The 26,023-nt window shown below is 51.7% G+C and overlaps 9 protein-coding genes across 9 annotated transcripts; 8 read left to right on the plus strand and 1 right to left on the minus strand.

Moving 5' to 3' along the window:
* Nucleotides 1–3,215: 3,215 nt before the first annotated feature.
* Nucleotides 3,216–4,357, plus strand: M430DRAFT_16545 (hypothetical protein; the record flags this gene model as incomplete). The annotated part of the gene is made up of 5 exons (XM_024863478.1): nucleotides 3,216–3,315; nucleotides 3,363–3,415; nucleotides 3,475–3,569; nucleotides 3,875–4,146; nucleotides 4,197–4,357. 5 exons carry the CDS (start codon nucleotides 3,216–3,218, stop codon nucleotides 4,355–4,357), a joined length of 681 nt encoding a protein of 226 aa, XP_024724437.1.
* A 1,625-nt stretch (nucleotides 4,358–5,982) lies between these two features.
* Nucleotides 5,983–7,226, plus strand: M430DRAFT_207364 (hypothetical protein). Its single transcript, XM_024864358.1, has 2 exons — nucleotides 5,983–6,065; nucleotides 6,344–7,226. The coding sequence occupies exon 2, from the start codon at nucleotides 6,452–6,454 to the stop codon at nucleotides 7,025–7,027; it is 576 nt and encodes a 191-aa protein (XP_024724438.1). The 5' UTR covers nucleotides 5,983–6,065; nucleotides 6,344–6,451; the 3' UTR covers nucleotides 7,028–7,226.
* Nucleotides 7,227–8,227: 1,001 nt separating this feature from the next.
* M430DRAFT_207424 (hypothetical protein) lies at nucleotides 8,228–9,202 on the plus strand. Its single transcript, XM_024864361.1, has 2 exons — nucleotides 8,228–8,495; nucleotides 8,593–9,202. Exons 1-2 carry the CDS (start codon nucleotides 8,336–8,338, stop codon nucleotides 8,910–8,912), a joined length of 480 nt encoding a protein of 159 aa, XP_024724439.1. The 5' UTR covers nucleotides 8,228–8,335; the 3' UTR covers nucleotides 8,913–9,202.
* Nucleotides 8,790–10,322, plus strand: M430DRAFT_207380 (hypothetical protein). The gene is made up of 7 exons (XM_024864360.1): nucleotides 8,790–9,177; nucleotides 9,278–9,378; nucleotides 9,447–9,491; nucleotides 9,627–9,650; nucleotides 9,720–9,751; nucleotides 9,803–9,855; nucleotides 9,924–10,322. The coding sequence occupies exons 1-7, from the start codon at nucleotides 8,912–8,914 to the stop codon at nucleotides 9,940–9,942; spliced, it is 540 nt and encodes a 179-aa protein (XP_024724440.1). The 5' UTR covers nucleotides 8,790–8,911; the 3' UTR covers nucleotides 9,943–10,322.
* Nucleotides 10,323–13,658: 3,336 nt separating this feature from the next.
* Nucleotides 13,659–14,266, plus strand: M430DRAFT_16550 (hypothetical protein; the record flags this gene model as incomplete). The annotated part of the gene is made up of 4 exons (XM_024863479.1): nucleotides 13,659–13,723; nucleotides 13,774–13,809; nucleotides 13,875–13,985; nucleotides 14,044–14,266. 4 exons carry the CDS (start codon nucleotides 13,659–13,661, stop codon nucleotides 14,264–14,266), a joined length of 435 nt encoding a protein of 144 aa, XP_024724441.1.
* A 714-nt stretch (nucleotides 14,267–14,980) lies between these two features.
* Nucleotides 14,981–15,296, plus strand: M430DRAFT_33407 (hypothetical protein). Its single transcript, XM_024866364.1, has one exon. The coding sequence runs from the start codon at nucleotides 14,993–14,995 to the stop codon at nucleotides 15,257–15,259; it is 267 nt and encodes an 88-aa protein (XP_024724442.1). The 5' UTR covers nucleotides 14,981–14,992; the 3' UTR covers nucleotides 15,260–15,296.
* A 3,184-nt stretch (nucleotides 15,297–18,480) lies between these two features.
* M430DRAFT_94748 (hypothetical protein) lies at nucleotides 18,481–20,082 on the plus strand (the record flags this gene model as incomplete). The annotated part of the gene is made up of 1 exon (XM_024869858.1): nucleotides 18,481–20,082. One exon carries the CDS (start codon nucleotides 18,481–18,483, stop codon nucleotides 20,080–20,082), a length of 1,602 nt encoding a protein of 533 aa, XP_024724443.1.
* A 968-nt stretch (nucleotides 20,083–21,050) lies between these two features.
* Nucleotides 21,051–23,847, plus strand: M430DRAFT_96270 (hypothetical protein; the record flags this gene model as incomplete). The annotated part of the gene is made up of 3 exons (XM_024869946.1): nucleotides 21,051–21,123; nucleotides 21,173–23,750; nucleotides 23,814–23,847. 3 exons carry the CDS (start codon nucleotides 21,051–21,053, stop codon nucleotides 23,845–23,847), a joined length of 2,685 nt encoding a protein of 894 aa, XP_024724444.1.
* On the minus strand, nucleotides 23,734–25,845 carry M430DRAFT_115946 (hypothetical protein; the record flags this gene model as incomplete). Its single annotated transcript, XM_024861611.1, has 3 exons — nucleotides 23,734–23,750; nucleotides 23,814–25,257; nucleotides 25,683–25,845. 2 exons carry the CDS (start codon nucleotides 25,843–25,845, stop codon nucleotides 24,110–24,112), a joined length of 1,311 nt encoding a protein of 436 aa, XP_024724445.1. The 3' UTR covers nucleotides 23,734–23,750; nucleotides 23,814–24,109.
* Nucleotides 25,846–26,023: the final 178 nt, after the last annotated feature.

Genomic DNA, 26,023 nt, shown 5'->3' on the forward strand with positions numbered 1-26,023 from the left:
CCTCCTTCACCCAAGAAACGAGTAAGCCTTGCGAGCCAAGTCAAGCCCAAAAGTGAGGCTGTCGTTCCGCATGTGTCGAGGATTGCCCCATGTAAGAGATACGTCATTCAGTGTTCAGTGTCTTTTGTCTTAATTTCCCTTGTTCTCTTTGTGTCCCTTGTCCTGGCCCCGTGTACATGCTTGTTGATAAGCCCGTAGAACCGTGGCATCTGGGATATTATTCTGTGCTGTACGACGCTGTAACTACTTATTGTACATGCAGACTGCAGACTGGACTAAATTAAGTTACAGTAGGGGTCTTGGGAATACTCGAAGAAGAGCCCCCTCCCCCTCCCCTCTTCTCCCCCACGAAACGGTCCTGCGAGGAGTGGAGCGGCAGGTCAAGGAACGTTTTCTGACAAGAGGCGGAGAAAGGGATTTCCGATGCGTCATTTTTTTGGGCGGTTGACAGCTAGAAGCGGCGTGGTTTTCGGGTAGAGGATGAGGAGGAGGGGGGTAGGGTAGTGGCCAGTAGTTGTTGTACAGGTAAGGCTGATGAGGAGGAGGAGGGTTTCAACCGTTATCGCTATCGCTATCGCTATCAGTATCGCTATCGTTATCGAGATACTTGTTGCTGTAGAACAGGACAGCCGAGGTAGATCTTAATCTCTTGCAGCGCATACATTTTGACGATACAACGACATAACGAAGGAATGCCAACAGCCGCGGGTGATGGACAGCCATATCGTGGACGCTGAGCTGTTGTGCCAGTGCATCCGCCGAATTCCCACGCTGCCGCGAGGGGAAACGCGAGGGGTTCGAATCGTTCGAGAGGGGTTCGGTGAGCCGTTGCGATCCTTTTGCCCTGGATGGATCATAGGCTTGCGACAGCCACCTGGACGCAGGGAGGGATGTATTGCATCACGCATCACGCCTCCTGCATCTCTCTCCCATGGCCTCTTGTCACTCTGTGCCTCTCTATGCATGTGCTGCGGGTAGCTTTGCTTTGGGACGGGAATCATCGGTACGACTCCCCCTCGACCACGAAGCCGCAAAAGCCGGCGTGTTTCACCGCGCCTGTTCCCATCCGCCTTTTCCCATACGATACCAGGAAATGGAAATCCTGGTTGCGAGGGCCTACTCGGTGTCACGGCGGACGATTACCTTACCCGTCTTATCGAGCGAGGCTTTCTTTGATCCTGCGACGGAGTAAGCCGTTTCGACCTGCAGGGACTGTCATATGGTATCTCGACCCCATGCCTACCTATAGTCCTATACCGATGGCTAGTCCTCGAGACCTGAGAATCCTGTCTCGCATTTCTACACCGCTCAGTAATCTCGCGCACTTCGAGGGACTCATATGAGCTGAGAGCGCTCGCTGCCTTGGAAACCGCTACCACCCGCTTTCAAATCCCCAGATCCTCTTCACCGCTACAAACCGCCTGACTTCCGCAAACCCATATCCGCATATCCTCGATCCTGGCGGAGATCCAATATTCGGTATGCGGTCATGACTAATGGCTGGCTGCGGGGTCGCGGCGTTGGGTCAGCCTTGCAGCTGTCCGCCCAGACAGATAGACATGTAAGCTTCTCTATCTATGCGCAGTACCAGAAGATGAGCCTTTTCGGTACACTACAGCACCCCGGGGTTTCTGTTTGCTGGCTTTGCCGATCCGATCGCTCGATTGGGATCAGAATCGTTGAAAACAAGCGACGGGTCGATATTTTGTTTCTTTTCTGTTTTCCCGTATCAGTTGGTACAGTGAGGGGAAGTGCAGCCCTTGGCTCTTGATTGTCTGTTGCTGTCTGTTGCTGTCTATCACCTTGTGACTCTTCTTCAGGGATTCTAGTCTTCTTTATCTCCTCAACCTATCACAGGGATTCGTTTGCTTCAAGCGATTGCGAGAAGAATATCCAGAATCTGGAGGATAAGGTGTGGGACGCCCTATATGCGGATCCTAAGTCTGGGCCCAATGATTATTCGTTCCCTTGTCTCCCTTTCAATTCGGATGCCCACGTGCTCTAGCTTGGGATCCGTATTCGTTGCTTTTGTTTCTTAAATGAAATGCGGAGTTATGGCACAGCAGTGTTGACTGGAGCTGTCACAAAAATCACAATCTTCACCATCGTTTGTTCATGGTACACGATACAGTGCACATCTTTAGGATAGAAGGGTAGAGAGTTTGCTGGTTTGCTTTGCTTACTGCGAATACCCTCTAGTGACCGGCTTGCGGATGCTTGATTGTTGTTTGATCAGGCAAGTGCTTGTCTTGATTGTCTGTTTGAGAGCGATAATGCACATTCAAAGTCTTCACACAGCAAACAGCAAACGTAGGACTCATTCTATGCTGCATGCAAAGATTCGATGAGACTGGCATATATAAGTATTGAATATTCTGGGTCTCTATTCTTTTATCATCATCTTTTACTCATCAATATATATACCATCATTCAATATCACAATATTCTTCAAAGCATTTCCTAATCAACAGAATGCATAGGTAGCCTGCATTCTCGTCGAGATGAATATGTCCCCCCAGCTTCCTACATCAACAAGAAGCTCTCTATGAAATACACATTCCGCCATCACATAATTTCTCAATCAGTTATTCCACATTACAGCTGTTCTATAGCTCAACTCATGCCGTAGCACTCTGCGCAAACCAAGGAGCCGACCACAAGCAAGGACAAAATCATCACATCAAGATTTTACACCTACCATGACTTACCTCGGCCTATCACCAGATTCAGCGAACACAGAAATTGGCCTCGTTTCAGAAACAGGGGAAATAAGAGCCCTACACACTCACACTCACAACAAGGTGTTGTGTGGAACGAAGGCCACACTGCTCAGCCAGTTGAACTGTCTACCTATCGGATTTCTACAGAGTAAATCACATAATAGTGATTCTCAGGACTGAGGTGTGCTTCGCCGGCTGTTTTTCAATAGGATTCTTCCAAATTCAAACCAAGATCAGCATATCATATGAAAGCTTCAAACAGGCCATTGAAGATCGCGCAGATGGAAAGGAGCCCATCTATTTCGAATCAACAAGAAGGATCATGACTCCTCTCTGATGCCTTGAAATTCGAAAAGTGGGACGCGTAGGGGAACGTCGTGCATTGAAGAAAGCCTGACCCGAGGAGGAACTACCAGCTGATGGTATTTCCCCCTTATTACTTGCAGGACAAGATCCCATTAATCAGAGAGTAACCGACGAATCACCTTCGAGGCAATGGCTCCCACCAAGCGTTCCGTTGCATGTAAGCGTTGCTTGAATCAAATGGCGACATGGGACTTGCGGGGCACAGCCCCCAAGTGCGAGGACGATAGTTGTAAGTATCCCTCCCTTGTAAGGAGTCACGACCTAACAGCGTGGCAGCGGCGTCTGCGAAATGTGTCCACTGCAAAAATTTGAAAAAGGAATGCATTTTTGTGAGTATAACCCCTCCTGGGACGACGCTCCCGCGTCGTGGCTTCGTTGACGCTGCTAGGTTGTGTCTACCCTCAGAGCCAGAGGGATTGAATTGCAGAAGGCCATCGCGAAGAAGCGCGCCCACCGCATGGATTGGGCTTTGAGGAACTGCTAGTACTACTCGAGCACCTCTTTTAATGGCAACAGCTGGTTCGACCTAAATACTGATTTCATGACGAGGGAAGAGGGATGGCGACAAGAAAGAAAGACAGCTAGCGGAACCGCCTGTGCTATACCCGTGGAGATCCTGGGAAGAATTTCCAATTCAGATTCAGGATCGTCGCTTTTTGCGGCATCACAGATATTGCTGATATTGCGTCGCCTACTAGGGATGGGTGGTTCCTGTCAGACTTCTGGATGTTTAACCACCTCTTTCGCAGTGCACCAGTTGCCAACCAGACCTGGCTTACCTGCTGCAGCCCAAAACATCCTGTCGACAACGAACTCGGGTCGGACGCCCCAGACACCGTGCGATACGGAAGTGTTATGAACTTATGCCGAATGAATGGCGTGCTCTTGATCGCCACTACAACACACCTGACAATCGGCGCTGCGCCGCTACCTAGGAGAATGCTTCAACATAGTAGTGGAGGTGATCCCGTTTCCTACAAAGGAGAGATCGGAGAATTCAGTGACACTCTTGATCTAGCACACTTCGCCATGTTTAGTATCTCTAGAGCCGCGGATTATGGTCCGCTCTTGCGAACCTAGCTCTCGTGAACCAGGACTGCCGACAACTAGCTCGTTCACGCCAGTTTGCTATGGTCCATCTGGACTATAGCAATAGAAGTTTCCAACTTCGTCTGTTCCCGGATTACAAGGCTACGATCCCGAACATCTACATAGATGTACACGCTCGTCACCAGATATATGATGAAATAGCCGGATCTAGATCAGTTTAGACACGAATGCTCGAGCTGCAATCCACAACAACAGCCTTTTCAGCAAGCCCCCGCAACAGCCACAACTCTGTGGCAATCTCCGACTGCCGTGTGAACATGCCCAGTACCAACATCTTTCGGCGCCTCCGCTTCACTGACCTTAGACACAACCTCAATCCATAATCATCACACCAGTAGACTGGTATTGCATCATGTCTATTGATGTTCCGGGGAATGTTTGGGCTGAGCCAAATCCCCGCCGTCCGTTCTGCACGCTTCGTCTCCCCACGACCGGGGAATCAGCAACAAATACATTAACCCAGTCTCGAGGGGGAAATCATGGAGGCGATGAAGGAGAAGTCGGAGAAGGAATGGGTCCCCGCGGGGCTCGAGAACCCTAGCCCACGCTCTACTGTGCCCTGGACGGTTCTTGCGGAGAGAAGGCGAAGACGTACAGAGACGGTCGCGCGCTGTTACATGAGGTTTTCTCCAAGATCGATATGCCCGGTGTGGAGGAATGGAGATTCAAGCTCCAGTCCTGAATATAACGCTTACAGTGGTTGAATTGTCGAAGCTAGAAATTGGCTTTTCCCAGTTTATTTGTCGGATGAACTTGGACTGAAAGGCAAAGGGGAGATATGATCGAGGACCTATGAAGGACGCTGGCGAGGGATTCGACAAATACACCTCCGACCCCTACCTCGGACAGTTGAAGCATGTGGGGACAGACATAGGAAGTCGCTAAAGGAAGAGAAAGAGGCATCGTCCTGAACCGCCCATCATGAAATGGCTGGTTACAATACTCGACAGGTGTGGGCGACGATTGCACCGATCCTGGCAAGCCATCAAAAACCCCGGATTCTCCACAACAATTTCTGCCGATCTTGTGTACACCGCGACTGGTGTTATCTCCGCAAATGACCTTGCTGCTATACGCTTTTCGGGGTCATATCGGCATACCAACTTATGAAAGCTATCCAAAAAGTCATAATAGAATTTGATGCCGCGAAGGCGGGGGCCCCACGCAAAAGGGTCTACTCATGGTACTGCACAAATGCCTGCCGACGAGCAGAGACATGCATACTCGCTCTTCCCACTCCGCGCCGGCTGCCTTTAACCATCCCAAATATTGAGCCACAGACCCTCGTACATTAATGCGATTCTCTTCTAACGGGCCGGCATATTGGTCGTGGGCGGGTGTTCTTCCTGCAAGGGAGAATGGGGAGTTTTCCCCGAGTGTCGTATTTTGCCGTGGTTTTGGGAGAGGCTGCTGTGCTAATTCCAGCTTCAGAGACCATGGCGAACGATGTTCGGTCCGTGGGGACGATTGGGACTGGGAGCAACCGGACGAGCGAGTCCCGGGGTTGCATGCGTTGCCGAAAAGGGAGGAGGACGACGACGACATAACATATTAGCAGCCCGCTCTTTATTGACAACAAGTCTTATACGGAAGCTACACGGTTTCCACGTCCGTTACACTCCCACCCGAGGGACCCCTCTGCCGCCAACCCCTTCCCTACACGACATGTAAGTGCCCTTTTGATTGAGCTTGGGGTGTTATCCTAATTGTCAAGTAGTATTGCCTTCGTTAAAAATGGCGTTCCTTTGTCTCCAGCCAGCTGTCAACTGTGGCGATCTATCCCCCCGCCATTTGGGAGCTCACCTTGAGCCCAGTGTTCTTGTCCAGATGCTCGAATATACTTTTGGAAGTCTAACTGTATACAAATATGTGAGTTTCAGTCTTGAAAGAAAAAGAAGAACACTTCTCTACCCGCTTTACACTGTCAACATTGCAAGCAAACTACTGCTGCCCTCACACACTGTTGTCAACTTGAATCGCTGTTGTCATTCTATCGCAAATCAGCCTCCTTTTCCTCCGATTTAGTGTTGGCAGCAGCTCAAGTGGCACTCAACAATCATGCCAATCTTCTCGCCCAACCCCTGCCTCTCCTCTGCACCTCCCTTGGTGTAAATTCTACGAACGATCTGACAGCGTACGCATCTTAGGTCATCTCTGCGTATCAACTACTAGCAGCTGTACCCGCCATCGCCATCCCGTCAAAGGCCCCCGACGACTACAATCAGGGATGATACGACATCTTACGGCCTGGCATAATGATCTCCTCGGGTCGGTTCTTGGGAGGCGGTTCTGCCCCCCCACGCTCAGAGTTGTATACTACTACTGGCGTGCTCGTTAAAGATAAGGATGGCAATGAATATGTGACCGCCCGAGCAGCGCCGCGCCCTCGCACTTCCGGGCCGGGACGTCCCATTCCGAGAGGGTCGTCTACAACCATCACAGCTCGCGACCCATCGGCCGTCGTACGTGAATGCCCTGCTCATCCAACGGGCTGGGGTCTTGGTTCCGGGGGGCTGTTCCACAACAACCTCTTTCGGCCAAGATGTCTCCTCGCGGCAACGCCCACCTGCGTGACCCGCGAGGGGCGCTCAAAGTGCAATCGCTGTACCGACAAAAGGAAGGCTTGTCACCCCGTCCCCCCGGAGTTTGTTGTCCGCCTTAACAAATTGCTCGTCCTTTCGGACCGCGTAAAGGCGGCCATCGCGGCCGACCCTACTTCCGCCCGGGCCGCCAACCTGGAGTCTCAATTCCGGCAGGCGCGCCTGCGCGGACACTTTCTCCTTCGCACAACCCTCCGCCCGATAAAACCTTCGCCATTTCCGCCTGATTGAACCTCTTTCCTCGTCAACATGCCGTCCAAAGATGGACCAACCCGGGACGATCTTCTGCCTTGTTCCCGACAATAAATATGCTACAGAGATCGTCGGCAATCCCGCTAACCGCGACCGAAGATGTGTGGATCCAGGCCGAGGTCTTGTTATTACAGATGCCGAATGTCAAGGAATAGGAGTTGAACTCGGTCGCCCAATTGTCTATAGTAGGCACATCGGATCCACGATCCATGTGATCCCGCAAACCGCGATCTGGGCCGTACGATCAACCGAGTTTTAACGCTCCTACCAACGATCTGTACGGGTAGCCCTTTACAAGACGCTGACCTAAATTATCCGACGCATACATGAAGGACTCGACCGTACATTACGGGCCGCAGTACGGATTTGGGATGGCATGACCATGAGTGAGTTCCAGAATGCGGTATACGCGGCTGAGACGTCCTGCCGGGACAACTACAAGCAAGTGACCGAGATGATCAAGAATCAGATCCAAGAGAACAACAAGGACCGAGAGAGGCGCGACCAGCCTCGCGATTTCCCTACTCACGGAAGAGCGCCTTGCTTCCGAGACTCAGTCACTTCCCCCAGCTACGTCTGGAAAAGCCTTTGTCGAGGAACCCTCTGAGGCTACGTCTAGTAACGCAGCTGTTACAGCTAAAGGCAGCCTTGACGACAAAGACTTCGACACTGAAGATGCATTTGAACATGATGCGAACTCAAGTAAAGATGAATCCGACCTCGATGACACTAACGATAATTCCATCCCCGGTCTAGAGCAGTCTGAAACCCCTGACGAAGATGAAGGAAGCATAACTAGTGATTCTCTTCCTTTTGGACACCACTATGATTACTTTGTACATACAGTTCCAGAAGTCAATGATGAGTGTGTCTTGCGCTTTAGGTACTGTCTCACTATCCTCTTGGATGGCCTTCGAGAAGCGGGGCGGCGTCATACAAGAGGTTGAAAAGGAGCACACGAACACCATGGAACTGTGGCGTAAGCGTCACAGTAATTCGAACAGGCAGGAAGGCTCAGATGACGGAGGGTCTAGCAAGCACGGCGGCTTTATAGGTCCTCGTGGGCCTTAAGGAGCAGCCCATATCATACCGTTCGCGCTCGGCTCGTTCCGAAACGAAGTCTGCCAACACGGGGCGTTAGAGTGTGGTTTTCTTAGTTTCGTGAATGTCGACTCACGAAGCTGCGACCTACGCTACTCCTAAAAGACGAGGACCCAAGGTCACGACAGGGAGAATGCCCTCCCATATCATCGAAATCCAGACGCCAGGACGCTTAAGAGTACTCCAATGGAATCCGAAGCCTGCTTTCAGGCAATAGTGCCCGAACACAAGTTCTCATGTGCAATTCGGCGCCCGTTCCCTAATCCAGATGGTTTTGTCATGACTGTAGGTGGCAAGCTTTACAACTCAGCTCTTACCAACTCTTTCCTTCATTTTCGTCAGCAATGTAAGTTTTATAGTAAATATAGCATTATATGAGCCGTGGCGAAGGCTTCGACAGATGGCTCGCTTTACTCTTTATTACATCAAGCTGACTTCTATAGTCACTCAAATATTTCCTATTTCCGTGGATGATTTCCTCCGAACAATCTCTCCGGCGTTCAATCATAAATACCTAAAGGAATTTGAGGCCAGCTGTTATCATTTTGATCATATCATCGGCAGCCTCACCCCTCCTAGCTCCACATCGTCGTCGATCCCACGCCATGATCCAGGCCCCCCAAATCTCTCAGACACCTTCATATGTTGCTTGGATTTTGACTCGTGGGTTGCTGACATTTGCCAGGCCATTGCTCTCTACTACTGCTTTGAGACTATTACTCCAGGTAGAAAGCATACTCTTTACCGCGTCCACACTCAGTGATGAAGAAGCTGGCGACGATGACACGTCCGACAGTGAAGGCAATAAAAACGAGAGTAAACCTGGCGGGGAGGGTAACGAAACCGAGGGTGAAAGTGGTGGAGACGGAGGTATCCTTATATCCCCGACGAGATATGAGCCTGGTCATTATCCTAGGTTGTAGCCAGCCGTCATGGGGTAACTTTACGGAATTGTCGACGATCACCCGCGAAGCTAGGAATAACCGCCTCACGGACATTGTAGGGTTTTGCGGGGCTGCTTTTCGCCGGTGAGATTGCTCAGATTAGTTCTGCGAGCAGTGAGCATGAACAGGCATCAGCCTGAGTACAGAATCGGTCCAAACTTGGAAGGCTCACTTCAAGTATCAGGGTTCTATCTTCCCAAGTCTCGTCCCAAGCAGCTTCCAGTCCTCTACTGCAAAACCTTGGTGCTCTGCCGCGTTCCGCGCACCAGACAATCAGCGAGCTAGGTAGGGTAGGCCACGAAGCCACAAGATCTAGAAGCCAAGTCAGGAAGCTAATATATTTATATTTATAGAGCTTCTTCCTCTTCAACAGAAAACCCTAATTCAAGTCTCGCAACGTAAGTGTTGCATTCCTAGATGTGCATCCACAACCCCCTTCCATCAATCATCCATCCTCCTCAAAGATCCTCTATCAATCGTTTATCCATTCTCATTAATTATCAATCATCGTTCAATCACTCACATATCTATAGAACCTTACCTCATAACTCTCATAAGTTAGTTGATAACAAAAGCGCGGTCTTTCTATTTAACCCTTTTACTGCAAACTAACCATTACTACTTAGTGGGTAAGCATAAGTATGGGAAGATGACAATTGTAAGTTTTCCCCCTGCCTATAGACAAGACTGCGAGCTAACTGCGAGGTAGCGGCTTCGGCCAAATGTACCCACTGTCGAGCCCACAAGAAAGATTGTATCACGGTAAGCCATGAACCGCCTGAAGCGACGCTCCTGCGTCGTGGAGTCGACGCTGTTGCTAACTGTCGTAGGTCGTGGCGAGATAATTGAAGCCCCTCTATTCACAACACTTGACAACGTATGCCTGAGATCTTCTAGGTCTTTTTTCTTCAGCACCTCTCATCAATCACAACCGTTAGTAAAATGGCAGCCAGCTCAAGCTCGATGCTACAACCTACTTCCTTTGGAGGATACGGCAGGCAGACAAGTACCTACGGAGGGCCTTAAAGGCCCAGGCTGATACTGCGAAACTCTGAATGGCAGTTTCCAGCAGTGAGTTTTCTGCCAGAGATGAAGTTTACTGTGTGCAGGAGACTTCCACAGCGCCCGAATCTCGCCAAAGAGTTGATGTAACCGTCTATCGAATTGTCAATAGACGCTAACGTAATCAACTCTATGCAGAATTCAAACGTTCTAGATTAAGTACACGAAAAGTCAAACAGGCAGAGAAGCAAGTTGACAATTACTGTAAAGCTTTAACCCGAAAGGATGAAACGACTACTAGCATTAGGGCCCTGTGCTGCCATGGAACAAAGGCAGCTATTCCAAGGCTCGGGGACAGGAGTTGGTCTCCGTCGCAAATGCAGCGAGAAAGGACGAGGTAAGGTAGGTAGCTAGGGGCACGCTGTTACGCCGTCGCTAACTTTCTGTAGCAAGCCATCAAAGATGTGCAAACCGCTGTGGATAAATATTTGTAGCATCTCAAGAATCGGTCTACAAAGTCGTCCAAGGCACCGCATTCCTTCTTGCTAGTCTTCCATGTGCCCATCAATCCTTTATCTTCTTCCAATCATCTATTGACTTTCAATCGCTCATCCTCGATCAATAACTTGACACATTTATAGCGACTCCAAACCGTCGCCATGCATTCTGTTGCTCCAATCCTTCATTTCTTTTCAGCGATGCGACCAGACGTCGAAGCCGGCCCCTCGCAACTCTATCGCACAGCCAAGGTGGATCCAGGCTTCGAACCTATCAGTGGGCAGAAGGTCCGTGACGAAGTTCGCGAGCTACACTGCCTGCTCCTTCCCAACGATGGTAGTCGTATTCAGCCATTTGGCTCTTTCTATCTCTCCGGGTGCTTCTTCTCTCTTGTTCGTCTTGATCGAACAATATCAAGATGGCGCCCCTCGCAAACAACACAGACACATCTCTCGATTACACCGCGTTGACTTCAGGGTCTGGCAACACGGAGTCGACAGAGACGGAGACCCTGAGCGCCCACGGGCATGGGCTCTGTACGACCCAGCCAAGCTGCCGATACTCTATCCACACTAGTATCACGACTCGGAGGGCGCGAACGGATTCCCTGCCAATGTCATCCTTCCAGGAAGAGCTATAGTGCCCGTTACTCAACTCCGGGATATTTGGACGAAAGGGAGGGTGAAATAGCGGCCGATGAGACACGCGGGGTAGCTGCGGACGTGGGCAACTTGGCAGGCTTAGACTACCCGAAGCAAAAGTAGTGTGTCGAGCTCTCAAAGAACCCTTATGTCAGCATCTAAAGTCCTATATTTTTGCCGATCAGAAAGAGCCAAGGTCACGATCTTGTAGATCCGGTAGATTATGGCAATGCAGAAACGGCATCATATGTTATTCTGACTGGCAGATCTTATGTTAGCAAGTGTGACACGCGTACGCAATTCCAGACATTCGCAGTGCTCGGGCTGATTTGAATGCAGATCCAAACTTCAACAAAAGCGAAAGAAGTCGCATTCGCAGCAGAAAACCAGCGAGAGCAATAACCTCATCACCGTCCGTCTACAGGGAATGTCAAACCTCATGGGCTGGAGGCAATGGTTGGCAAAGAACACCCTACTCTCACTCCACCCGATGAGTAGACTATGTACAAGGCATACTTTACGTGCTATGATGCATACCCCTTTGCTACGGATATCAAGATGCTTCTCCGAGAAACTGACTCACTCTCTAAGAACCATACAACCACTGGACATGTATGTGTTATGTTCTTGTTACACGATGGGCTGGAGTACTGCTATTAGCATGTCGCCTCACCCCAGCCTGTCATTTACCTACCTATCAGGCCGGCCCAAAGAGTGTCCCCTCGCCACGAGGTAATCGGAGTCAAAGACCGGTCTAGGCATGGACAATGTCTTTACAACCTCGCTTCTTTAAGAATTAGAACCGACAGGCATAATTGCCTTCGTGGCGTCACAACCCGTCAGACAATTCCCTATTCAGCTTCTCCACTCCGCGATTTCATTTACTGCGAACAGTCTGGTTTAGACGACCCTTGTGCGGAAATTATATATCGAAGAGAGGCTGTCGAGTTTTTCCAACCAGATCTCTACCATGACAGCGTTGCGAAGGGGAGATTTCTGTACGATAGATTGACGAGGAGTCTGGTGCCGCCTGTCGTTCTCATGCCTTGTTATAACGCGAAGGTCATGATGAGGCAAGGACGGAAGTTGGCGATACTGTGTCACACGCAAGGAGAGCCGGGAATGAATTACCAATCTACGGCTACGGGCTGTCCTAGGCAACACAGGCGCTCTTTGTATGGCCTATAGGTGCGGAATCGCTTGAACCTAGCACATTGTTGCTTTACTGCAACCCAATCCCTTCGATTCTTGACGCGTTATGCGACCACTTGCTGATACCCTTTTGACACACTTCACACACAGTTATTTGCTTTACTTTTCATGGCTCGGTATTATGGCAGCGAGGGCGCTGACCTTTTGTCTCTAAAAGGGGGCGAAAGATACAGTTCCGTGACACCGTGATATATCGAATCTACGGTCTCTAAGACCCGGAAATTTACAATCAATGCCGCATGCTGGGCCAAGTTTCAACGCCCCTACAGAAGATCTATGCGATGATCCCCCGCAGGCAGGCGATCTAAACGACTTGGATGCGCGGCTCCGTGATGTTCGCGCCCAAAAGCCCCGCGTTTCTGGGTGGCCTGCACGAAATGGGAGTCGCTTTACGAGGTCACGACTGGGCCTTTACGTTACCATGCTACCAATGCGCCGCCACTATGGGATACCAGTCGCCGAAGGGATGGCCGCTGGCCGAGAGACAGATGTACCATGCCACCTATGATATGGCGAAGCGAGTTATTAACGACAACCCGCAAATGTGTGCCGTGAAAGAGGCGAGACTCGTGTCCATCGAAGCGATTTCGAACCATCAATCCAACGATCAAAATGCCATCTAGCAAGAGAGAGGTACCATGCAAGCGCTGCTTGAACCGGCTTGCAACATGGGATCTAAAGGGGACGCCGCCATCGTGCGAAGACGACGAATGTAAGTATCTCCACTTCTCTTGTCATGACCGCGATCTGACAGCGAGGTAGCGGCATCCGCGAAATGCACCCATTGCCGGGGGCACAGGACGGTATGGGGCGTGTCACTTCAGGCTCTGATACCTCTAATAGCGGGTTTATCTCGCGCTACGGGTTCGAGAAAGGAAACAACCCCCTACCTACACTCCTGAACAGCTAGGACTGTCAGAAGTGGCGAATAAGATCATCGCAGGACGCATACGCTCTACTGCAATAGATCAGAAGCTGCAGAAAGAACTGTGTCTCCTCCTCGAATCGCCCACTCATGGCTGAAACTCGATCTTAACGCTCCTCTATCCTACTTACCATCCCTTCACCTACCACCTACCTACTATCCTACTTACCATCCCTTCACCTACCACCAAATCCACCAACTACAACTCCAACACCAAGTCCGATACCAAAGTGAGTATACGGCCCTACTTACGGCCCGTTGTTCCTAACCTCATGGACTGTTTCTAGATGGATCGCTTTGAAAAGGACTTTCCCGCGCCCGTAAAGGGTGCCGTGGTACGTGGCGGCTCACAGTAAGTCAACCCTTAGATCTAGGGAGGAAGGAGACTAACGGACCCGACAGGCCCCCTACCACCACTACCTCTGCCCATGCTGGCGCGTAAGTAACTACCTACCTCTAGCCGTAACGGACTGCTGTATGCGTAGCTAACGGCCTGTCAATAGTCGTGCCAGCTCTGTCCCTGGCTCCCCCCCTCCTGGCTTTCAAGCCACGTTCCTGGCTGTCGTCGCGGCCGCCGTCGCCCCTGCCATCGCCCCCGCCCCCGCCCCCGTCCCGTAAGTTAGCCAAAGACCCTGAATACAGAGCGTACAGCAATACTAACCTGTCCGTTAGGGCCATCGCCCTGCCACCCCTCCCCCAGAATGCAACCTGCGCCGCAACGGCCCTCGCTGCCATGGCACCACAGCGGCCGGCGACTCTCCGGCCGGGCCGTAACCCGACGAACCGGAACCGGGCCAGCAACCTGGAGGCTGAGCTTTCAACGCCCCAGGTTGTAGCCACTGCCAAAGTGGCGCTGGCCCGTGGACGGTTTGTGTTACGGTCCCGGGACGGCTGAGTCGGAGTTGCGCCAACTGCGGCATCGTATATGCGATCGTCGAGACAAAGAAGATTCTAGCTTCGTATGTTACTTAGACTAATACTACATCAAGGAGGCGATAGAACAGTCTACGGAATAATCGCTATGAAAGATACTGGTTCTGACGTATTATCGCTAAGACCGGGTTCACTATGGGACATACACAAGTTTTCATTTGCCTCTTAAGACGACCTTTGGGCCAAAGCATGGGGGAGGAGGACTGGACTTCCTCTCTTGAATTACAAAGAGAAGTGGGAAAGCCTGCCAGAAGCTCCACTGACGAAGAATATCTACCCACCAGCGGCGGCATGACGGCAAGAGGATCCGCATACAAGAAACGGCCCAGCTTGTGACCTGGATTATGACCCGTACGTCAAACACGGCACACATGGCGAGAACACGCAACCGGTAAGTCCCATCAGGAACTTCAACTACGGTGTCGTGTAGGTACCCAGGCTTGTTTCTAATATACTAATGCTCCCGGCACAGATTTGTTGTCGTCTCGCAAGATCGCCACCAGGTCTAGCTGACCTTTGCGAGGCTTGAGGACCACTACCTCGGATACTAGAGAGACAGTCATCAACAACCAGTCGTCAGGACGACAATTTGCGAAATGGGGGGATTCCGGATCAATAGTGACTAATTAGAATATAGAGTGGATTGGCATTGTCATGTCAGGCGAGAGCACCAATGACACGGCTTATGATGCAGTGGTTACGGTGGGTGGTCTATTGTGTGCTGTTGTTGCCGCTCGTACTCTGGTATGGGAAGGGGAGGTTGGCCAAAGCCCTTGGGGACTACCTCGACCAAAGGTCTGAGTTACGCCGTATCCTCGCCCGGCCAGTGATTGCCGCCTTGCAGTTGTTGCGGAGGGTGTTAAAAGAGGCCGCAAGATGGGCGCAGGGGGCGCAGGAACAAGAGCAGTTGTGGGAGCGATGGGTTGAGGAGGGTTCGAATAATCGGCGAGGATGAAGCGTGGTAACCTTCGCGCCCTTATTTCCGCCTGTGGTCTCATGGCTATCAGCCAGCTTGGAGGCTTCGACAGTCTGCTAGCACAGGAGATTATCGATGATGTTAAAGCCAAGACCGGCGGAACGATCACTCTCCCATAATAGTCGACCTCGTCTACTCGAGTACCTCCTCCATGGGCAGCATGAGTAGGAAAAATCACTTTTCCTCTTTCCTCTACCTGGTGGAAGGGGGCCGTGGAATGTGACCTGTCGAGACGATATGGAAAGATTAGGCCTGATTATCGAGGGCATCCGCCTCAGGGGGGAGTTTGACGGACTGATCGCTCGCGCTACGGCCGGCATCCCTTGAGTGAAGGTGCTAGTGATCGCAGCTATTGCAACCTGGAGGCTGATCTTGCCCACATGGTGGGCCAAGTGAACACTCAGGTTGTAGCCACTGCCAAGGTGGCGCTGGCCCGTGGACGGTTTGCGTTACGGTCCCGGGACGGCTGAGTCGGAGTTGCGCGAACTGCCACTATAGCAGCGAGGGAATCCGGTGCTCCCTCCGTAAGTTGAATTAACAGGGCAGATTCGGGCCATACCCTGACTAATAGGCCGTAGGTCAGGCTGCCGCACCCGCGCCGTCCGCCGCCCTCACCTCAGCCATCAATGCCGCATTTGCGGCCGCGCCTGTGCCCCTGGGTCCGCCCGTTGCACCGCCCGTCTCCCTGGCCCAGTCCTTGGGAGCTGCCCTTGCGGCCCGGCCTACCCGTCGCCGTAAGCTTAAGTGAACTACCCCTGTTAGATACGGATGGAAAACTTACTACGTGTAGTGGCTCTCTCATCCATCGCGTCCGGTCCAAGTGGTAATGCCCTCGGTTTCCTTGGCATGCTTAACTTCAAGCTACAGTGGCTCGCGGGTTACCTGGCGAAAAAAGTAATGGCGGAAAACGGTCGGGTCGTCATAATGGTTCAGTGGCCCGCAATAGAGGACGCCCCCCTGGGGAAGCCTTCCCCCATATCGTCGCCAGCGTTCATCGTATAGAGGGACGGGAAACCTCGGGTGGTAGTTGACCTTCGTCGGGTCAACACAAAGCTGCACGCGGACGCATACCCATTACCAAAGCAAGACGATATTCTAACCTCAATGAATGGCAGCGAAGTCTTCTCGGTTCTGGATATGACAAGGATGGAAGACCTCTGGATTCCTGGCAATGCTCAACTTTAAGGTAAGGAAGATGACTGCAGTCAACTAGAGCGCAACAGCTAACGCTTAACAGGTTGAAGAACTAAAGTCCTCCCAGCCCGTCGCAGAGCGCAGACGGGTCGTCGAGTTGTTCAACGACCCGACAAGCCCGGTGGAGGTACTGGTGGCCAATGCGCGCATTGCCTCAGTTGGACTCAACCCCCACCGGGCTTGTCATGCTCACGGGTGACACGCGACAGAAGAGCCCTTTCCTGAACACTGTAATCACAGTGACAGGAGCGTAGGCTTACACGGTAGCGTACGACAGTATCCGCGTTCCCTTTTGCCTTTTGAAAGTAGGAACCATACTTTTGATCCAACTTCAATGATCATTTGCGCGGCTCTCCCAGCTTCCACACGAGAATCCAAGCCACAGACGATCCAAGCCAGGCACCACGGCATGGCAGTGCACGCCATGCCTGTGCACCGCACAGGTGCGCTATGCAACATTTCGCGTTGCAGAAGTTGCTCGCCTTAAAGAGACTCCTCGACACTGCATCAGAGGATGAGGTCGGATTCAACCCGGCGTCCTCTCGGTCGGCATTGTCAGCAATTACCTCGGAGTAGTGGCCTGGGCGAAGGCCATGATAGCGGCACATCTAGACAACCGGTTTTCGGCACACACGGTCGAAGCGGTGCAAGGGTTGTAATTCTTACCGCATACACAGCTTGGCAGCTCCGCTCATTATACACTGAGGGAGATGTTACTGCTAAGGGGAAGGGGAAGGAGCGAGAAGCATGCAGAAGGGCTTCGTCATGCGTCTTGACCCGAACCGCAGGTTGATGGCGTTCACAGGGTTGCCTAAGGACAACTTGGTAGCAGGATTCTCGGTGGAGATACGGATACCTAGTCATGGTCACGGACAGTTCATTGCAACCAGCGACGTACAGCAAACAGTCAGAGCGATTCATGGTCGACAGTCCTACAACGCAGCATGTATACAGCCAGTACCTCTTCGCAAAGGGGATAGACGCCGTTCAGCAGGTCGAACTGGACCGCGACATAGCCACTGAATGCAGCCGTTGCGGGGACCGCGTGTGCCTCCGACATGCCCGACCCCGACGTGCCCGCCGTGCGTCTGCGGTCCTCCCCCTATTACCGAGAGCCTACCTCTTGGCACGGTCCAAGTATTAGGCGTCCTAATACTAGGTAGGATACGTAGGTCGGCGTTGGGCGACTAGACTAATAGCCGGCTCGGGTGGGCCAAAAGCCGCACCACGTATCATATCTAGACTATAGAATCTATCTCTTTGATCTGCGTGCTCCCAGCACAACATGATCTCGAAGGAATGGGTGGGCGGCAGTGGGCTGACTTAGCCTGTCTGTACTAAAATGATGATGGCTTTTATGCGATATTAGACAGTGTGCTTGGATCGAGTGTGAGAATTATACGAGCAGTGTATAAGGAGGATCTTGGATATAGGGCGGTGGAGAGAGGGAGTGGTCGTTATTAGACTAGAAGCAAAGTTCAAGATGGAGGATTGAAAACGAGAACTTTCTACGTCGAGTTGTCCAAAAGTCGTTGACCGGTTCCGCCCAGGGAGTATCATGAGCTGAGTCTCTATCCCCGTGTGTGCCCTATAAGCAGCAAGGTTGTTGAGCATTCGTCTTCCTATATTACACTTGGTTTGGGACGTTCGGCGAGTCGGCGACTAAGGCAAGCATTTAAATTGTGGATTGGCCAGTCTCTGTATAGTTGATTGATGTCGTGCTGGAATTGAGTCATTCTTATATTGAATAACATTCTGTTGCATGTATTGCAACTCGTGAGGATGTTTTCGTAGGTAAGGTAGGTATCTAGTAGTGAGTTACGATCGTCGTTTAAATAAGGGGGGGGAGGTGATTTACTGTGGCGTCACGCCCAGGGGTTCTGTGGCGGTGCAGCCCTCCAGCCGTGACTACGTCATCCAACAACCTCCCTCAAAAACGCCTCTCACCTCCCTTTCATCGCGCACAATGTAAGTTGCGGCGACGCCCTCTCCCACAACCCTTCAACATGGCGTCCCTGCTACGGCAAATCGTGGCGGGCCCGCGCTCGCGCCACCCAGAAACCGGGCTCGACCTCTGCTACGTGACGGACCAGCTCATCGCGACCTCGGGCCCCAGCGCCACGTATCCGCAGCGGGCGTACCGCAACCCTCTGGACCAACTCGTGCGGTTCCTCGACTCGAAACACGGCGATGGCTGGGCGATCTGGGAGTTCCGCGCTGAGGGCGCGGGGTATCCCGACGAGGAGGTGTATGGTCGGGTTTGGCATTATCCGTGGCCGGATCACCACCCGCCGCCGTTTCGACTGGTGCCGATGATATTGGCGAGCATGCGGAATTGGCTGCGCGAGCGAGAGGATAGAGTCGTCGTCGTGCATTGTAAGGCCGGGAAGGGCAGGAGTGGGACGATTGCGTGCAGCTATTTGATTGCCGAGTGTGGATGGAATCCTGCGGAGGCGTTGGCGCGGTTTACGGAGAGGAGGATGCGTCCGGGGTTTGGACAGGGCGTCTCTATCCCGAGTCAACTGCGCTGGATTGGATACGTGGATCGCTGGGCGAAGGCGGGGAAGCTATATGTGGACAGACAGATTGAGATCGTGGAAGTGCACGTTTGGGGCTTGAGGGATGGGGTGAAGGTGCAAATTGAGGGCTTCGTGAATGAAGGGAAGGTGATAAAGATCATGCACACTTTTACAAAGAGGGAGCGGGTTGTTGTAGAAGGGAATGCGCCGGGTAGTGGAGGCATTACGGATATGCTTTCGGACATGGCGGGATTTCAGACCTCTGAGAAGGGGAAAGAATCGGAAAGCACAGATTCCCTTGACAAAGAGAGCAAGACTATTCCTCGAGCTAGGATACCCGAAACTGCGTCGCCAGGTTCATCAAGCCCCGATCCCGAAGCTGGTGGCCGAGCTGTGATCTTCAGACCTTCAAAAAAAGTCGTCGTTCCGTCCAGCGACGTCAATATTGATATCGAGAGACGGAATAAAGCATCCATGGGGTGGACGATGGTGACGGCGGTAGCCCACGTCTGGTTCAATGCATATTTTGAAGGAAACGGACCCGAGCAAAATGGAAAGCCTGACGACACTGGGGTTTTCGAAATCGACTGGGACAAACTGGACGGTATCAAAGGCTCGAGCAGGAAAGGCACTCGGGCATTAGATCGGCTAGCCGTGGTATGGAAAGTACATGAGCCGGAACCTGGACGAGGAAGGAAAGAGGATGTAATCCGTGAGCCGGGTGTCAATTCGCCCGTGCCTCAAATGGCCGCAGCAGATTGGAAGGGTGGCAATGAAACGTCGCCAGGGTTGCCGACGGGTCTTGGCCTTCGAAGCGAAAGCCCATGTGGTGCAGATGTTAGCAAGGCAAACAGTGTGAATAGCAACATTGTAAAAGGCAATGGCGAGAACGACGCGGATCTCGACTCTTTTGAGGGCTTGAAAATTAGCCCGACACCAGAAGAGGGGGGTTTGGAAGACGAGCTTGGTAACGCCAACCTGGACGACTCGCCCAAACCAGAGGATTCTCATGTACCTAACCTCAAGGAGGTAAATGCTGGCCTCGATACTGCATCCTCTACAACACCTCAGCAGGGATCCGGAACGTAAGTTCGCCCAGTACGTCCCTACGCTTCTGGATACTTGGTCAACATCAGCCAACTGTCGATGCTGACATCATCTCCTCGAAATCGACCTATCATATCCTACGCCGCGTATCAGAAGATCAGAGGAGCGATTAAAAGCGGCACATGCTTTGACAAGTCCGGTTCAACAAGACCATGGACTCGTGATAGTTTCAAAGGCCTGGAAGGCGTTGTAAGATAATAGGAGCTCTAAATTAATGATACCAATGCGTGACAAACTACGGCGAATAATCTAGAAACTAGCAGCAGATGGAATGGTATAAACCGCAATCCAAAAAATCATTGACTACTTGACTGATTCTCTCTTGAACAGAATTCCCACCTTGCGTCCTCTCAGCTATCACAAGCCGGATTTCCTTGTCAATTGACCAAATTAAAGTCAACTTTTACGTTGCACATACTGTTATGAGGGCAATGTCCCCTCCCTTCTCGGTGACTGGGCCATGGAGAAGAGATCATTTCTAGACAATAATCCAAAACCGGCATTGAACCATGGGACTATAGAACATTAGGAGGTTTCCAGGAGGACTTCGCCGAAGTATTTGTTGAGACCTAATTTTTGAGCTTTTAATTTGTAGGAGCATTTGCTGGCTTTGTGTGTAAAGTTGGTTGGGCAGATTTGGTCGGAGATGTAAATAAAGAGTTGAACACTCATGGATTAGATGTCAAAGCAGGGCTGAGCAAAGCGGGGCAAGATACATGGAAAAGTGAAAGGGAATGAAATGTAGAATAGGTAGATCTGGTTCTCAGGGGTAGATCACGTGGAATATTCAGGGGTTGAATGACGCTAATGCAGGCACTTTAACTCGATACGCGGTTGGACGCGACGCGACAGAACGCGACAAACTCTCCAAGAAAGTCCCACCTCGTTTTCCAAGATCGTTATACAACATCATCTCCAAAACCAGCCAACCTCAACCAAACTTAATTAACATGGACGGTCTACAGCTCAGAGATGAGGCGGTTCGCGACCGTGTCCGTGCTGCTCAAGAATTTCTTGATCCAGGTTCGTCGTTCTGGTCAACAACTGTCCTCCGTGTGCTAACGTCTCGCAGTCGATCGTTCCACAGCCCGAGGCTACAGATCAGACATCATTCTGATGCTGCAGAAATTCCAACGGAGACTCGTAGTTAGCATTGATGAAGTTCGTGCTCACAATGCTGAGCTTGCAGAAGGTCTGCTGCAGCAGCCGTTCGACTACGCCCAGGCCTTCGACAGAGCCCTTCACGAGGTGATCCAAACCCTTCCTAATACGACGCCGAAACAGACTTCCGAGGATGTCATGTACTATTGTGCATTCTCTGGCAGTTTTGGTCAATATGCGTGCAATCCTCGAACCCTCTCCTCGTCGCACCTCAACCACATGGTCTCCCTAGAAGGCATTGTCACAAGATGTTCTCTCGTGCGACCAAAAGTCGTCAAAAGCGTGCACTATAATGAAAAGAAGAAGGTGTTCCATTTCAGAGAATACAAAGATCAGACCATGACTGCCAGTGGCGCCAGCACTTCGAGTGTATACCCACAAGAGGATGAGGAAGGCAATCCTCTGATTACGGAGTACGGATACAGCACGTACAGGGATCATCAGACTATTTCCATTCAAGAAATGCCGGAACGGGCTCCGGCAGGACAATTGCCACGAGGAGTGGATGTTATTTTGGACGATGACCTTGTGGATAAGGTGAAGCCAGGGGATCGCGTTCAACTTGTTGGCATTTACCGATCCCTCGGAAACAGGAATGCGGGCCACAATAGCGCTCTATTCAAGACTGTGGTGATTGCAAACAACGTTGTCTTGCTGTCTTCAAAGTCTGGCGGAGGAATTGCAGCTGCAACCATCACCGACACAGATATCCGGAACATCAACAAGGTTTCAAAGAAGAAGAATCTGTTCGACCTCCTTTCCCAGTCGCTGGCACCTAGCATTTACGGCCATGAACACATCAAGAAGGCCATCCTTCTAATGTTGCTGGGTGGTCAGGAGAAGAACCTTGAGAACGGCACACATCTGAGAGGTGACATCAACATTCTCATGGTTGGTGACCCATCTACTGCCAAGTCCCAATTGCTCCGATTCGTCCTTAACACTGCTCCTCTCGCCATTGCTACTACTGGTCGAGGGTCATCTGGTGTTGGTCTGACGGCAGCTGTTACATCTGATAAAGAGACTGGGGAACGAAGGCTCGAAGCCGGTGCCATGGTTCTCGCTGATCGCGGTGTTGTCTGTATTGATGAATTCGACAAGATGTCCGACATCGATCGAGTTGCTATTCACGAAGTTATGGAACAGCAAACGGTTACAATTGCCAAGGCAGGCATTCACACATCCCTCAATTCTCGCTGCAGTGTGATTGCTGCTGCCAATCCAATTTTTGGTCAATACGACACACACAAGGATCCCCACAAGAATATTGCCCTTCCGGATTCTCTGCTTTCTCGTTTTGATTTACTTTTCGTTGTCACAGATGACATTGATGATTCCCGAGATCGTCAGATCTCAGAGCACGTTCTGAGAATGCATCGGTACAGACAGCCAGGGACCGAAGAAGGTGCCCCAGTTCGCGAGCAATCCCAGCAGACTCTCGGGGTTGGAGTGGAACAAGAGTCAGAAGCCAACCGTCCAACGGAGGTGTATGAAAAATTCGATCCGATGCTCCATGCTGGAGTGACTCTGACAACCGGTCGAGGATCGAATAAAAAAGTGGAAGTCCTCAGTATTCCCTTCATGAAAAAGTACATCCAATACGCCAAATCTCGAATAAAGCCAGTCTTGACCCAAGAAGCCTCTGATCGAATCAGCGACATCTATGTTGCACTCCGAAACGATGACATGCAAGGTAACCAGAGGAAGACCAGTCCCATGACCGTTCGTACCCTTGAAACAATCATCCGTCTTGCAACTGCACACGCCAAAGCACGTCTGTCAAATCGTGTCGAGGAACGAGATGCCCTTGCTGCTGAATCAATTCTTCGATTTGCCTTGTTCAAAGAAGTCGTGGAAGATGAGAAGAGAAGTAAGAGGAGGAAGACCCGCCCTCTCGAGGATGAATCGTCGGGTAATGAAAGCTCCGACTCGGACTCTGATTCTCCCCCTCCAACCACTAGAGCAGGTTCCTCTAGAACACCAGGAGGAACATCACGTACTCGTCTCTTAGCTAGTCGACGAGGTGGAACGAATGGTTCTTCTTCTCGCACAAATGGCGATACTGGTGGAGGCGCCATTTCGGAAGACGAAGAAGATGACATCTACACATCATCGCCACGGAAAACCACACAACGTTCCGGTCCCAGAATGAGTGGCGCTCTACCAACGCAGACCCAGACTTCCTTCGCCTCCTCGCTTCCTGCCTCTCAAATCCCGTCACAATCGCAGTCTCAAGAAGAGAGCGAGCTGGCGTCCGGAACTGCAGCGCTGAGTATAGCACCTGCTGCTATCACGCCAGCTAGACTTCAGCTTTTCAGAACAACGCTCGGTCAGCTTCTCAACACGCCGCTCTTTGAGAACGACTCTGCCTATGTGAATGATATTATGACGGCTGTGAACGAGCGTATCGGTGGTGCCGGCGGTGGTGCTTTTGATAGAGCGGAGGTGGAGGCTGCGTTGTTGAAGATGGACGAGGCGAATAATATTATGTGAGTACTCTCCTCCTGATCCCCACTCTTTTCAGCCAAGGAATTATAACTAACTTGGGCCAGGTATACCGATGGAGAGCTTGTGTATAAGATCTAGACGACTAGTGCGGATACAGGGGCTGTGGATGGGAGGGTGGAAGGTTGGCGTTGTGGGTATGGTTTGGAGATAAGATACATGAGGTCACTGTTTATGTTTTAATGATTGATATGCAAGTCTGAATCCAAAGAATTACCTAGTCTATAGTCATGGCTCATTTATCCCATGTCCAACCAAGTCTATAATGCCAATCGCCATAGTCTAGCCGTAAATATTAACCCTCACTCAGTACCCATCACGCCCCCCCCTTTCTATAAAAAACTCACTCCTCCAATCCCGCACGCTTCCGAAACGCTCGCAACCGGTCCTCAGCCCGCTCACCATTCCAGGTCTCTCTCCCATCCTGATCAACGCCCAAGACGGGAACACCGACCTGCTGAATACAAAAACTCGCCGCCACACTAGCCCAACAAGCCGCATCTTCCAGCCCCTGGCCCCTTGCCAGCGCCACCGCAAGGCCGCCTAGGAAGCCATTCCCACCGCCCGTCGGATCAACGACCTTCTCTTGATCGCCGTCGGAGAAATACGCCGGGAGCCAGCGCTCCAGGCTAGGATTCATCGGCACCTCTTCGCGCTCGAACGAGCCTTCGCTGTTCAGCAGGCCCGCGAACAGCGACTCGATATCCATGTCCAGGGTCAGGCCGCCGCGGGCGCGGTTCGCGGGGCGTTTCTTCCGCCGCTCGGAAGAGGGCCGGCGCGAGCGCCCGCCGTTCTTGGCTAGATAGCATCCTGCGGCTCCGCAGCGTATCACCAAGGCGTAGCTCTGCAAGGGCATGCTGCCGAGAAGCTGCTCGCAGGCGCGCTCGACGGCCTCCTTGGATACCTGGCCCGTCGACGCGTCGAGGCCCAGATCGGGATCGCCCATGAGCGAGGCCAGCTCGGCGTGGTTGGGACTGCAGATGTCGATGTAGGGCAGGGCGTTGGTGCAGTTGAGGAGCTCGCTGGGGACGCAGAGATCCGGGACGGGCTCCCATATGAAGAGCGGCTTCGCGGCGTGGGGATCGAGGGATTTGCGCCGTCGCAGGATGGCCGTCACGAGCTCGATGCAGCGCGTGGGACTGCAGATTAGGTGGAAGCTCTTGGAGAAGAGGAGCGTGGGCGTCAGCGCGTCTTCGTCGAGTCGCAGTTTGGGCGTCGTGTATTTGAAGGCTCGGTTCTGTGTGCTGTCGTAGCCGTTCCAGCCGCGGGTCGTGAGGCGGTTGGGATCATCGCGGATGAGGCATGACGTGCCCCAGGTGCGGATCTGAGTATCGATAGAGGTTGGGAAGTCGGAGCCTCGGTCAACGATCCAGGAGACGGTTTTGGAGAGCGGCGGTGGGGAGAAGAATCGGGCACCTAGAGCGGAGTAGGATCCGGCGCCGCCTAAGATGTCGTAGACGGGTGGGGTTGGAGGAGGGAAGTGGATCTCATCTGGGAGATGTTAGAGAGAATGAAGGGAGGGGATTCATGAAAGTATAGAGAATATATATAAAAAAAAGGTGGGGGGGGGGCGGAAGAGAGAACGAGGAAGCTTTCGACACGAATGATATGAAGAGCAATCTGGAGATGCTCGATACTAGGTATCACCTCATGGCATCAAACCCCAGGTTGGAAAGCAAGACATCAACTAGGTTGAAGGGGTTCTTGAAGAAAACATTGTAGGAGATCCTGTCTCCTGATTTTGTGAATTCAAGTAGCATACAAAAACACACCCCCCACTTTAGTTCTCAGAGCCCCTATTCAAGCTGTGAAGCTTTACAGGTCCAGATAAAAGCAGAATATCAAAAGCAATCCTATCAAAAGCCGGAGGGAAGAATTTGTAACCCTTTGCACTTGAGACTTCCCATTGTGTGAACAAGGCTCTGCAAAGGTGATAGCCTCAGATGGTGACAGCCTTGAAATTGGCCGATTGAACAAGTATGTATTTTGAGATAGGAAAATTGTCTTACCAATGATGAACATTCCCAGAGTACAGAAATCTATCTCCTGACTAGGAGAGATCTCTTCCTCCTCCGCCATTATCTGGTGTTTCTTTGGCGGAAGCAGTTTCTTGCGTGTTTGACCGCGTTGGAGCGGTAAGGCTGACACCAGATCTTTTTTTAGTGTGAGCCTCGTTGCCGCCTTAGATTGCAGGCATCAATACTCCCTGTCCGTTCTCCGTAGAAGCTCCTGAAATTGAGCTGCCTGACTTACTTTA

This window comes from Amorphotheca resinae (assembly GCF_003019875.1).
Source record: "Amorphotheca resinae ATCC 22711 unplaced genomic scaffold M430scaffold_2, whole genome shotgun sequence".
Lineage (NCBI taxonomy): Eukaryota > Fungi > Ascomycota > Leotiomycetes > Helotiales > Amorphothecaceae > Amorphotheca > Amorphotheca resinae.

Bases quoted from the DNA above. Each gene is read 5' to 3' on its own strand.
- M430DRAFT_207380 (XM_024864360.1), top strand. From the start codon at position 8,912: ATGAAGAAGCTGGCGACGATGACACGTCCGACAGTGAAGGCAATAAAA. The intron at 9,379-9,446 runs GTAGGGTAGGCC...TTATATTTATAG, and splicing joins CCAGACAATCAGCGAGCTAG to AGCTTCTTCCTCTTCAACAG. The intron at 9,752-9,802 runs GTAAGTTTTCCC...ACTGCGAGGTAG, and splicing joins AGTATGGGAAGATGACAATT to CGGCTTCGGCCAAATGTACC.
- M430DRAFT_207364 (XM_024864358.1), top strand. From the start codon at position 6,452: ATGATCTCCTCGGGTCGGTTCTTGGGAGGCGGTTCTGCCCCCCCACGC.
- M430DRAFT_207424 (XM_024864361.1), top strand. From the start codon at position 8,336: ATGGAATCCGAAGCCTGCTTTCAGGCAATAGTGCCCGAACACAAGTTC. The intron at 8,496-8,592 runs GTAAGTTTTATA...TGACTTCTATAG, and splicing joins CCTTCATTTTCGTCAGCAAT to TCACTCAAATATTTCCTATT.
- M430DRAFT_33407 (XM_024866364.1), top strand. From the start codon at position 14,993: ATGCAGTGGTTACGGTGGGTGGTCTATTGTGTGCTGTTGTTGCCGCTC.